The sequence below is a fragment of the Gekko japonicus genome, unplaced genomic scaffold (assembly GCF_001447785.1).
Source record: "Gekko japonicus isolate JY-2015 unplaced genomic scaffold, Gekko_japonicus_V1.1 scaffold5198, whole genome shotgun sequence".
Taxonomy (NCBI): domain Eukaryota; kingdom Metazoa; phylum Chordata; class Lepidosauria; order Squamata; family Gekkonidae; genus Gekko; species Gekko japonicus.
The window spans coordinates 47,396-59,534 of NW_015171657.1; the positions used below are offsets into that span (position 1 = coordinate 47,396).

At 46.1% G+C, this 12,139-nt stretch overlaps 1 protein-coding gene across 1 annotated transcript in view; it reads right to left on the bottom strand.

Moving 5' to 3' along the window:
• LOC107117831 (phospholipase A2 inhibitor and Ly6/PLAUR domain-containing protein-like) overlaps positions 1-2,238 on the bottom strand; it is a 4,413-nt gene extending 2,175 nt beyond the window's left edge. The window contains exons 1-3 of the mRNA XM_015419996.1: positions 1,887-2,238; positions 794-958; positions 83-223 (exon numbers count right to left, since the gene is read on the bottom strand). Coding sequence (XP_015275482.1) covers positions 83-223; positions 794-958; positions 1,887-2,211 — 631 coding nt within the window. The 5' untranslated portion in view covers positions 2,212-2,238. The remainder of the gene's footprint in view (positions 1-82; positions 224-793; positions 959-1,886) is intronic.
• Between the last annotated feature and the right edge of the window lie 9,901 nt (positions 2,239-12,139).

Genomic DNA, 12,139 nt, shown 5'->3' on the forward strand with positions numbered 1-12,139 from the left:
CAGAAAGTTGAATAGCACATCCCCAACTTAAACAGCTCACGGCCTAGAGTCATCCTCAGTTAAGGCGTCGCGCCCGATTTACCTTTCTCAACAGTCCCAGAAACATTGATGCATTTGGTCTCCAATCCAGCACATCTCACGCTGCTCAGTACGCAGGCGGAACTATTGACAGCAAAGCAGGAGGGACACACCAGCTTGCTCTGAGTGGTGTCCGCAGGTGGTGCTGCAATATAGGTAAAGAGGGGTTAAAAAGGTAAAGGTAAAGGTTCCCCTTGCTCGAAAGCCAGTCGAGTCCGACTCTAGGGTTGCGGTGCTCATCTCCGTTTCCAAGCCGAAGAGCCAGCGCTGTCCGAAGACGTTTCCGTGGTCATGTGGCCGGCATGACTAAACACCAAGGCGCACGGGACGCTGTTCCCTTCCCACCGAAGCGGTACCTATTTATCTACTTGCAATTTCTTGCTTTCGAACTGCTAGGTTGGCAGGAGCTGGAACTAGAGACGGGAGCTCACTCCGTCATGCGGCGCACTCGGGTCTCAAACTGCTGAACGAACGACCTTCCACAGCCTGCAGTTCAGCGTCTTAACCACTTGAGCCACCACAGCTCCTAAATAGGGGTTAGGAATGTACAAACCTTCCCTCAGGCCTAAATCCAGACTGCACACAGAATAAAAGCTGTCTGAGGCCCGTTTTGTTCACCACTTCCTTTCATAGGCACATAATGCCTCACGGGCCCCACCGCCTTCACTGTGTCCTTGGATCCCACCCATCTGAACCAGAAGAGGACCTCACTTACCCTTGATGGAGTGAGAATTGCAGTTGTCCCTGTTGTGGCAACATGTGGTATTGCTCCTCCAGTAAGTGTGTTCGTTCAGGGTGATGGAGATTGTCTTATTGCAAAGTTCAACATTGTCCCCGCAGGTACGGCTCTCTCCGAGACTCCGGATTCCATGTGCTGGATCTTAAAATATATATATATATATCTATATCACACAGTATTTAGGGAACTTAATGGCTGCACATTTCGAAACCTCTCTAGCCAATCCCCTCCTTCTGTAGAAGCGGTTTGTGGAGGAAATGGTCCCACATCAGTGTATTTTTCTGTCTGCAATATGTCAGCTCACTCCAACAGTCCCTATTTGCACCTGCTGTCTGGGAGCATTTTAACTGGAGATGCCAGGGACCAAACCTGAGACTTGGGTAGGATCCAGGTGGGATCTGGGGACATCCCCCCCCCCGAATGACAGCTCATCTTCAGACTATAGAGATCAATTCCTATGGAGAAAATGGGGAGGTGTGTCTCTTTGGCACTGTGCCACACTGAGGTCTCTGTCCTCCCCAGGCTCCATCCTCAAATCTCTAAAAAAGGTAAAGGTTCCCTTGCTCGAAAGCCAGTCGAGTCCGACTCTAGGGTTACGGTGCTCATCTCCGTTTCAAAGCCGAAGAGCCAGCGCTGTCCGAAGACGTTTCCGTGGTCATGTGGCCGGCATGACTAAACACCAAGGCGCACGGAACGCTGTTACCTTCCCACTGAAGTGGTACCTATTTATCTACTTGCAATGTCTTGCTTTCGAACTGCTAGGTTGGCAGAAGCTGGAACTAGAGACGGGAGCTCACTCTGTCATGCGGCACACCCGGGTCTCGAACTGCTGAACGACTGACCTTCCACAGCCTGCAGTCCAGCGTCTTAACCACTTGAGGCACCGCATCAAATCTCTAGGAGGTTCCTAATCTTCACTCCCAATAAATACCATTTCCCCTGAGACAGCTTCATTACTAGCCCGGGAATGGGAAGGCCCTTATGTAGACTTCAGTCGCCACTCGAGCCTGGAAGCGCAGTGAGATCTTTGGGGGAGGGGGGGAGTCCCTTCAGAGACGCATTTACTTACCGAGGATAATATCTTCTGCTGTCGTTACACAGAAGTGTTTGGATTGTTCAGTTGTGCAGTGATGTTCTTGACAGCCTGCCCCAGAAGTGCAATTGCAAGTTAGGGGACCTGTATGGCTGGTACTTTTGGAGGTTGTCTTGCCGTCTGTCGCTGTGCTTGGATGGAAGGTTGAGTGAGAGGCCTCTGGGGATTTCTGGGTATCTGTATCTCCGCTTGGATGGGGGGTTGAGTGGTGGGTTGAGTGGGTGGCCTCCATGGATTTCTTGGCGTCTGTCTTTGCGCTTGTATGGGAGGTTGGGTGGTGGGTTGGGTGGGTGGTCTCCATGGATTTCTCGGCATCTGCTGTTGTGTTTGGTTCGGGGGATGAAAGGGGGGCTTCTGAGGGTGTGTGTTGTAAAGGGGGAATGACAGGAACAAAGAGAACAAAATTGATTGGTTATTTTTGTAGATCGTCTTACCTCTACTCCAAGGCATTCAAAGTGCTACTCTTCCCCCACCCCCACCGCATACAAAGAAAAGACGATACAACACCCTAGGTGTCAAAACTATGGTGTAGGGACCACCATTGTCCTCCAGACCCTTTTATTTATTTATTTAGATCTTTTTAGAAACACAGCTCTCCTATGGAATAGCCTTTTCCTTTGGCCTCCAAGTTCTGACCCTCCCCGAGGCCCCAAGACCAGTGTTCCCTCTAAGCTGAGTCAGGGTGATCTAGCTCACAGTTTTTTAACCTCTGGCTCACACATTTTCGTCTCAGCTTGGGAAGGGATGGCTCCAGGGAAAACTAATCTAGGCAGTAGCCAAATGGTTTGCTCACAACTTTAATGCCAGTCGCTCACAAAGTAGGATTTTTGCTCACAAGACTCCACAGCTTAGAGGGAGCCTTGCTGGCAACCCTAGCTCAGGCCTCTGAAAGACTAACATCTTTTATTTCAATGTGAGCTTTTGTATGTTAGAGCTCACTTCTTCGGATATTTGGATGTTGGTCACTCTTCTTATTATAGGTAGGTAGGTAAGATTATATATGGCTGAAGGCCATTGTGTGTATGTTTGTGTGTGCGTGCGTGCGTGTGTGCATGTGCGTGCGTTTGTGTGTGTGTGTGTGAAGTGCCATCAGGTCACTTCTGACATATGGTGACTCAGTGTCCTCCAAACTGCCCTAAATGTTAACAGCCATTCTCATATCATTACAATATAACAAACAAACAAACAAAAACTTCCCGAGAAGTGATAAATGAAGCGACGATAACAGCAAAATAAAACTGAGAGCAAGATTAGAATTTCCAGGGGCGAAACATAACATGAATTGCCGTGCATTATATGTTAGGCAAACGTCTTGCACAGATTTCCTGGGCAGCGGGTGCATACAAAGATCTCATGTAGGCAACGCTCCCTCGAAGCTGTGGACTCCTGCGAGCAAAAATTCTGCTTGGTGAGTGACTGGCATTAAAGCTCTGAGTGAGCGGTTTGGCTGCTGCATAAATTAGTTTGCTCCAGAGCTGTCCTTCCTGAGCGAAGACAAAAATGGGGGAGCTGGGGGCTAAAAAACTGTGAGCTAGCTCACACTCACTCAGCTTAGAGGGAACACTGCATATAGGTAACATGTTGGAGACCATCTGAAAGAAGATGGATTCTTTTATCCAGGGCTATTTTTGGGCTGTAACGCACAGGAACAGAGTTCCGGCTGGCTCCCAAGTTGGTCACGCCCAGCAGGAACTCATTAGCATAATAGGCCACACCCAGCAGCAGCAACTCATTAGGGTTGACTACAATTAGGGGTGTGTGGCCTAACATGCAAAAAGTCCTGGGTTTTGACAACAAACAAGGTAAGGGGAATAAGAAGCAAAAGGTGGGTGTGGCTGGATGACCACACTTCTGGTAACATGGGGGTGTGGCCTAATAGGCGAATGAGCTGTGCGGTCAGGGTGTGGCCTAATATGCTAATGAGTTCCTGCTGTTGGGTATGGCCTATTATCCTAATGAGTTCCTGCTGGGCTTTTTCTACAAAAAGAGCCCTGCTTTATCTACCACTGAGTGCAAAGCTGGGCTGGCTAAAATGGCTGCAGGAAACTTGGAAAAATGGGAATAAGAACAAAGACAGAAAAACAGGATGTAGTGTGTGGGGGGGTGAGGCCTTGACCTGGATGGCCTAGGCTGGTGCTCTGTCATCAGATCTTGGAAGCTAAGCAGGGTCAGCCCTGGTTAGTATTTGGATGGGAGACCGCCACAGATTGTCTGTGGCTTGATTCCACTTTACATGCACAGTGGGGGAGGTCCTCCAGGTCCAGAGCTCCGGGGCTAGATTATAGATGGAGTTTAACTTACCAGATGTATCTTTCATGGTAACAAGGGTAGCCAAAAGGCAGAGGACAAGGAGCTTGATCATCGTGAGAAGGTCCGGTTTTAAGTCGGGAGGAAAACTCCTGTCAGGCAGTTTTTGCGGCTGCAAGAGTGAAATGATAAGAAGTTGAGAGAGGGAATCAGGGGTCATTTCCTGCAGGAGCGCACAGGAGTGGAGCTCCGGCAGTAAAGAGCCCAGGGGGCAAGCACATGCAACAAGCCCCACCCCCTGCTCCCAGCAGCCCTCAGTCAAAGCAAGAAGCAGCCAGGTAAGTTGCAGAGCCCCCCCCTCCCGGTCCAAAACAGTCCAGTGGCACCTTTAAGACCAAGTTTTATTCAGGTACAAGCTCTCCCTCCTCTGCAAGGGCAGATCTGCACGTTCCCCCCCCCCCAATAGCTAGCAATCCCAAACAGTCCAGTGGAGCCTGAGCGGTGGATGTTGCCTTCTGACACACTTCCGGTGATGTCAGGGGGTGTGGTGTATGCAAATAAGTTATGCTAATGAGCTATGCTAATGAGCTATGCTAATGAGCTCCTGCACCTCTTTTTCTACGAAATGTCCCCTGGAGGGAATCAATAGGGTAAAGGGACACGGCAGAATCCAGGGGTGTTTGTCGGGCAGACAAAGCTCAGACCTGTCCCTCCCTGGCTTTATTTTTTACTTATTTATGTCAGGCTGGAAAACCTCAATATGTTTTCAGGCTGTCATTTCTACTTCCTGCGCTTGAATGCCTGCAGCTGCATTTTTATACTAAGTCAGAGCCTTGGTCTACCAAAGTCAGCCTTCTCTACCCAGATGGCCAGATTCCAGATCCATAGCCAGGAATTTTTCAGGGGGCGCCAAGGCGAACAAAGCTCTGAGCTGTCCCTCCCTGGCTTTGTTTTTTACTTATTTATTTCAGGCTGGAAAACCTTAATATGTTTTCAGGCTGTCATTTCTACTTCCTGCGCTTGAATGCCTGCAGCTGCATTTTTATACTAAGTCAGACCCTTGGTCTACAAAAGTCAGACTTGTCTACCCAGATGGGCATCATCCAGTCCCATAGCCAGGAATTTTTCAGGGGGCGCCAATTAGATCCTCACTTTTATGGTTTTCTTCTCCTCCGGGGCTTGTCGCTGCACCGGGGTGGTGAGGGGATCACCTCCTTTGCCCACAGCATGCAATCCCCACTGGAGCCTCCCCCAGCTCTTGGCCTGGTAGGGCTTGACCCGGGCTCCCTGTGCTGCATGGCACAGCCTCCCTGCCTCCCTCCCTCCCTGCCATGGGAGCACCTGCATGAGGCAAGCAGGGGCTGCCTCATTCTATCTCTCTCCCTCCTTCATTACTTCTGATGAAGTCTCCCAGCAGCACCTGGGGCTTCCTCTTTGAGCAGAGGTGAGCCACCAACTTTTCACAATAAGGCCGGCCCCGAGGAAAGGGCACAGGGTGGCCGGGGGGGGCACCAGGGAAGCAGTGCCAGATATAGGCCAGCGGCAATTGTGTGGGGGCACTGCAGGTTCAATAGGGGTCACTGTCCCATGCACCCACCACTGGCTACAGCCCCGACAGCAGCTCTCCGGGGTCTCAGGCAGATATCTTTCACATCCCCTGCTACCTAATCATTTAGACGGGAGTTGCCAGCAATGCTCCCTCTAAGCTGGGGAGTCTTGTGAGCAAGAATTCTACTTTGTGAGCTAGTGGCGTTACAGTTGTGAGTGAGCAATTTGGCTGCTGCGTAAATTAGTCTGCTCCGGAGCCATTCTTCCTGAGCGAAGACAAGAATCTATGAGCCAGATTCTAACTCAGCTTAGAGGGAACACTGGTTGCCAGGGATTGGACCTGGGCAGGGCTATTTTTGGGCAGGAGCGCACAGGAACGGAATTCCGGCTGGCTCCCAAGTTGGCCACGCCCAGCAGGAACTCATTAGCATAATAGGCCACACCCAACAGCAGGAACGCATTAGGATTGGCTACATTAGGGGTGTGTGGCCTAACATGCAAAGGAGTCCCTGCTCCAAACAAAAAGCCCTGGGTTTTGACAACAAACAAGGTAAACAGAATAAGAAGGGAAAGGTGGGTGTGGCTGGATGACCACACTTCTGGTAACACGGGGGTGTGGCCTAATATGCGAATGAGCTGTGCTGTCAGGGGTGTGGCCTAATATACTAATGAGTCCCTGCTGTTGGGTATAGCCTATTATGCTAATGAGTTCCTGCTGGGCTTTTTCTACAAAAAGAGCCCTGGACCTGGGACCTTTTGCATGCCAAGCAGATGCTCTAGCACTGAGCCACAGCCTCTCCTTATCCTCCTTATTATGCTTGTAGTGCTCCTGTTGTTTTAAAGGTATCTGTGGGTAGCTGTGCCAGCTCCAGGTTGGGAAGTATGTGGAGATTTTGGGGGTGGAGCCTGAGGAGGGTGGGGTTTGGGAGGGGAGGAAGCATAATGCCATAGAGTCCACCTTCCAAAGTGGCCATTTTCTCCAGGGGAACGGATCTCTGTCACCCAGAGATCAGTTAGTACCCAGACCCCTCCTGCAGAAGGGCAGTTTGTACAGGACACCCCTCAGTTAATTATCACCCCCCAAAATCATGTATGAGCTGTGCAACCTGGCCTGGAAATGGGACCAAGATGGAGCTGGAACAAACAAAATGGACGCTGGTAAGAGACAGGCCTGAGAAACTATTTTGGGAAGGTGACTCTGGGTCATGGGTTTGCTAATAGATCTCTCCCCACTCTATATGGAGACACTTAATCTCATCACTGGGCTTCTCGTCACACCTGGTCATGCTTCCTTCCACTTTAATCAGCAGGCTATTCAGATACCCTGACAGCCTCTCCCATCCTGTGCTCAAAGAGTCATCATAGAAAATGATTACATTTAGCCAGGGGTCTTTTTGTAGAAAAAGCCCAGCAGGAACTCATTAGCATAATAGGCCACACCCAACAGCAGGGACTCATTAGCATATTGGATCACACTCTGAGAGCACCGCTCATTAGCACATTAGGCCACACCCCCATGTTACCAGAAGTGTGGTCATCCAGCCACACCCACCTTTCCCTTCTTATTCTGTTTACCTTGTTTGTTGTCAAAACCCAGGGCCTTTGTTTGTAGCAGGAACTCCTTTGCATGTTATTTATTTATTATTTATTTATTATGTTAGGCCACACACCCCTAATGTAGCCAATCCTAATGCGTTTCTGCTGTTGGGTGTGGCCTATTATGCTAATGAGTTCCTGCTGGGCGTGGCCAACTTGGGAGCCAGCCGGAACTCCGTTCCTGTGCGTTCCTGCCCAAAAATAGCCCTGCATTTAGCAATTTAATCAGAAAGACATTAACACTTTCAGCTCACATCAGACAGACACATCAGGTACTATTAACTACACTCATGCAAAATATCACAAGTTTCCCCAGTTTTTTGTTCATCCTTGGGAACAGCATTCAGCCTTTCCCCCAAAACATTGTTTTACTTCCAGCTAATCCAATCGTAGTATTGTTTTAGGGGCAATCGTATCATCATGCCCTTAGGTAACATTTTGCCCTATAACTGGAGATGCTCAGCCCCATTGCAGTGTGTCTGTTTTGGACAACCACTTGCATCACACCCCCAAATCCATTTGGGTCCTTTCCTTTCCACCTTTGCTGCATGAAGCGCTGGCTCATTTCACAGCTTCTTCTCTGTGGACCTTGCTTCTTCTGGACTGGTAACTATAATGCCCCCCAAAAAACCTTCTATATTCCTGCTCCTACCTATATTTCTGTTAGCTTGTGTGTGTGTTTTACCATATGAATTTATTTCTGTATGTGTGCATTATTCCATTCTTTCCCCTTTCAATAAACGGAACCTTTCTTGGTTAAGCCACAGTCTGGTTTATTACTGAGGCTGATTTCGCACTAGAGCGCCACCGTTTGCCCCGATACTATTGGTCAATTTCACACCCGAATCTGCGGGGCTGCATTTTGACTCGCGGCTTCGCCCGATTTCCCCTGCAGTTTCGTAATCCTGTTTTTTGAGGATCACGAAACTGCAGAGGAAATTGGGCGAAGCTGCGGGTCAAATGCAGCCCCACGGCTTCGGGTGTGAAATTGACCAATAGTATCGGGGCAAACGGTGGCACAACAACGAGGCAGCTCTAATGCTAAATCAGCCACAGAGTTTCTCTAGGGGAAAAATCCCCATAAAAGTTGGTAGAGATTTTGCTAGTTAGCCTCCTATTCTTAATTCCCCCAATGAAGAGGAGATGGCCCCTTTGGGTAACAAGTTGTAATCTCAGGAGATCTCTAGCCACCACCTGGAGGTTGCACCCCACCAATGCTCACTGTGAAAGAATTGATTCTATTTCAATTACAGTCCACAAACTTGCTTCTTCATTTGTTCCTTTATTTTGCATCATGCAGTGCTGCTGCTGCTTCCAGACATTTGCCATGTGACAGCGGACTTCCTAGGTACATATTCCGTTTCCCCCAATGCTTCATCAGGTAGCTTTTTTATACATGGAGCCAATGCTCTAAGCCTCTTTTTTTGTTGTTCAGTTGCACAGTCAAGTCCGACTCTTCGCGACCCCATGGACCAGCTCCCGCCAGGCCCTCCTGTCTCCCGCCGTCCTCTGAAGTTTGCTCAGTTTCATGTTTGTTGCATCTATGACACTGTCTAACCATCTCATCCTTTGCCATCCCCGTCTTCTTTGGCCTTCAATCTTCCTCCCAAGGAGCAGGCGTCTTTTAATTTCTTACTCAGAGTTAATCCTGTGTTTCCCTTTGGCATCTGATGACTCTCATCCATCTCATGTTCTAACCTGACTGCTCAGCAATTTCATTGAGTGCCCACGAGGTCTTGTATTGTGAGAAAGGGAGAACAGTACTTCTTTCTCTACCTGCTCTATCCCATGCATAATCTTGTAAACCTCGATCACGTCACCCCTCAGCCATCGTTTCTCCAAGCTAAAGAGCCCCAAGTGCTTTAACCTTTCTTTTTTTATATATAAATTTATTTTCCATTTTCACCAAAACATATTAATTTCAATCTTATACATTCCATAACATAAAGTTCATCTATGTTCTTTAACATTATCTGTCTTTAACTAGCCTAGTTTCAGTTCTATTTTATCTTCTTCATCTTCAGCCAGCCAGTCATAAATTATTTCCCATCTGTCCCAGAAGAGCTCCTCAGATTTATTTTGTAGTACTATATTTAATTTGTCCATTTCTGCTACTTCCAGAATTTTGTACTTAAGTTCTTTTATAGATGGTATGCTTTTTGATTTCCACTGCTTTGCTATGAGTATTCTAGCTGCTGTCAATATATATACAATTATATGGGTACGGTCTTTTATTGTGTCCGGTATCATATTGAGTAAGTATGTTTCTGGTATTAGTGGAATATTAATTTTTAAAATTTGTAAAAATATTTTGTAAATTTCCCCCCCAGAAAATCTGAATTTTATCACATTTCCACCATATGTGAAGATATGAACCTATATTTCTCCTACATCAACAAATGTTTGATGCCCTCGGGAAACATTTTGCAATTTTTTCTGGGGTCCAATGCCACCTATAAAACATTTTGTATATGTTTTCCTTGTATGGTGTTGCTCTCATATATTTTAGTGTTTTCCATGTTTTTAACCAGTGATCCATTTCTATTGTGTGCCCACTCTCCTTCATCCAAGCTGACATTGATGTTTTTATAGTCTCTTCTTTTAAAAAGTCTTCTAACAATTTTTATACATCTTCTGAATTAATTTATTGCTTGATGAAAGCCATATTTTTTGTTTTAATAGCATCTCATCTGATTTTAATTTGGTTTCTTTATTTAGTAAATTACCATTGGTCTCTTTAATTTTTTCTAATATTAATGATGGTTTTGCAAAGGCCTCTATGGGGGGAATCCACATCAGTATTTTATTGTAATCATTATTTTTATTACATTCCAGACTTTTATAAGGGCACTTCTAGTTATATGTGTATGGAAATTGGAATGGATTTTATCTTTACCATACCATAACTATGCATGCCAACCCATTGCCAAATCATTTCCCTCTAGAGCTAATAGTCTTGTATCCTCTAGTTTAGCCCATTCCTTAATCCATCCCACTGACGCTGTGAAATAATATAATTGCCAATTGGGTAAAGCAAATCCCCCTTTCTGCTTAGTTCCCTGAAGGTCTTTAGTTTTTATTCGTGGTTTCTTAGATTGCCATATGAATTTCCCTACAATTTTCTCCAAGTCTTTAAAGTATTGATATTTTTTATTATTGGTAAGTTTTGGGCTAAAAATAGGAATCTTGGTAAAATATTCATTTTAACCGTTGCTATTCTGCCCAGTAGTGAGACGTGTATTTTCTCCCAATGGTTCAAGTCTCCTTTAATTTCTTTTAGAAGTTGTAAATAGTTGTTTTCATATAAAGTTGTTGTACTATTTGTGATCCAAAATTTGTAAATATTTCGCTTTTTGTACTACTTCCATTTTTGAGATCTCTTTAATTTTTTGTGTTAATTTTTGTGAGCAGTTTTTAACTAAGATCTTAGTTTTTTGAAAATTAATTTTCAATCTGGCTACTTTACCAAATTCTTGAATATCATCTATTAGGTAAGTTAAAGAGTTTTCTGGGTCTTCTATTATAAAAATTAGGTCATCTGCAAAGGCCTGAAGTTTAAACACTTCACCCTTTGTTTTCAATCCTTTTATTAAGTCATTATTCCTTATCCTATCATTTAGCGATTCTAAAGTGAAAATGAACAACAAAGGCCTTAGTTGTGCTTTAACCTTTCTTCATAGGTAAAGTGTTCCAACCCTTTTATCATTCTAGTTGCCCTTTTCTGCATTTTTTTCCAATGCTATAATATCTTTTTTGTGGCGTGGTGACCAGAACTGTACACAGTACTCCAAATGAGGTCGCACTATTGATTGATACAGGGGCATTATGATACTGGCTGATTTGTTTTCAGTTCCTAATAATCCCCAGCATAGCACTGGCCTTTTTTATTGCCTGACACAAGGACGCCAGAGACTGACACATATGTTGAACAAAACTTAATGTCCCAGGCTGTTTATGTTGCTCTCGCGGAAGCATGGTGACACAAGTGTCTATATTTTATACCCTTCATGAAGGGTCTCTCAGAGTTTCATTTCCTGCCATCTCTCTGTGTCTTTTTGTCATGCTCCCTCTCTGTTGGCTTCCCCTCATGCCCTGTCTTCTTCTCTTCCCCCGCCGTGTGTTTCTCTGATTTCTCTATCCCATGAAAAGACTGGGTAGTTTGGGGCGTCTCAAGATTCCTCGTGTGTAAAATGGGGCTAAATGTTCCATAGAACACCACTAAGGATGTGCATTCGGCTTGACTGAGCCGGAAAAAAAACACCTAACCCATATAATTCAGCATTATTCAGACTCCCCAGAAGCCGGATCAGGTTCTCTAATCTGATTCATTTTCCCAAATAGATATCACCATATAGAAGCCGAATCTATTCGGCATGTATTCGGCAATCTCATTCCTTTCCATGTTTATATCTCGGGGCAAGCCAACTGGGGAAGGAACGGGGAGGCATTTAAACATGCCTCCCCGATCTCTCTAGCCTTCTAGCTGCAGAAGGGACAGAGGGACATGTTTGAATGCCTCCCCAATCTTTTCTCCCTTCCAGGCCAGCTGGAGAACGGAGAAAAGATCATGGAGGCATTTAACCCCCTCCTGAAGTCACGGACAGGGGGCGGCAGGCTCCTATAATTGAAGGGAAGGCAAATTGCCTTCCCTTCAATGAAGGGAGCATGCCATCTCTGTGGTGTGACTCCAGAGGGAGGGGGATTTAAACTTTTTTTTAAAAAACCCAGTCTCTTGAGTCACGCCACAGAGACGGCACATTCCCTTCAATAATAGGAGCCTGCCTCCCCCCTGTGCAACTTCTAAGGGAGGGGATTATTATATCCTATGGGAACAGTCC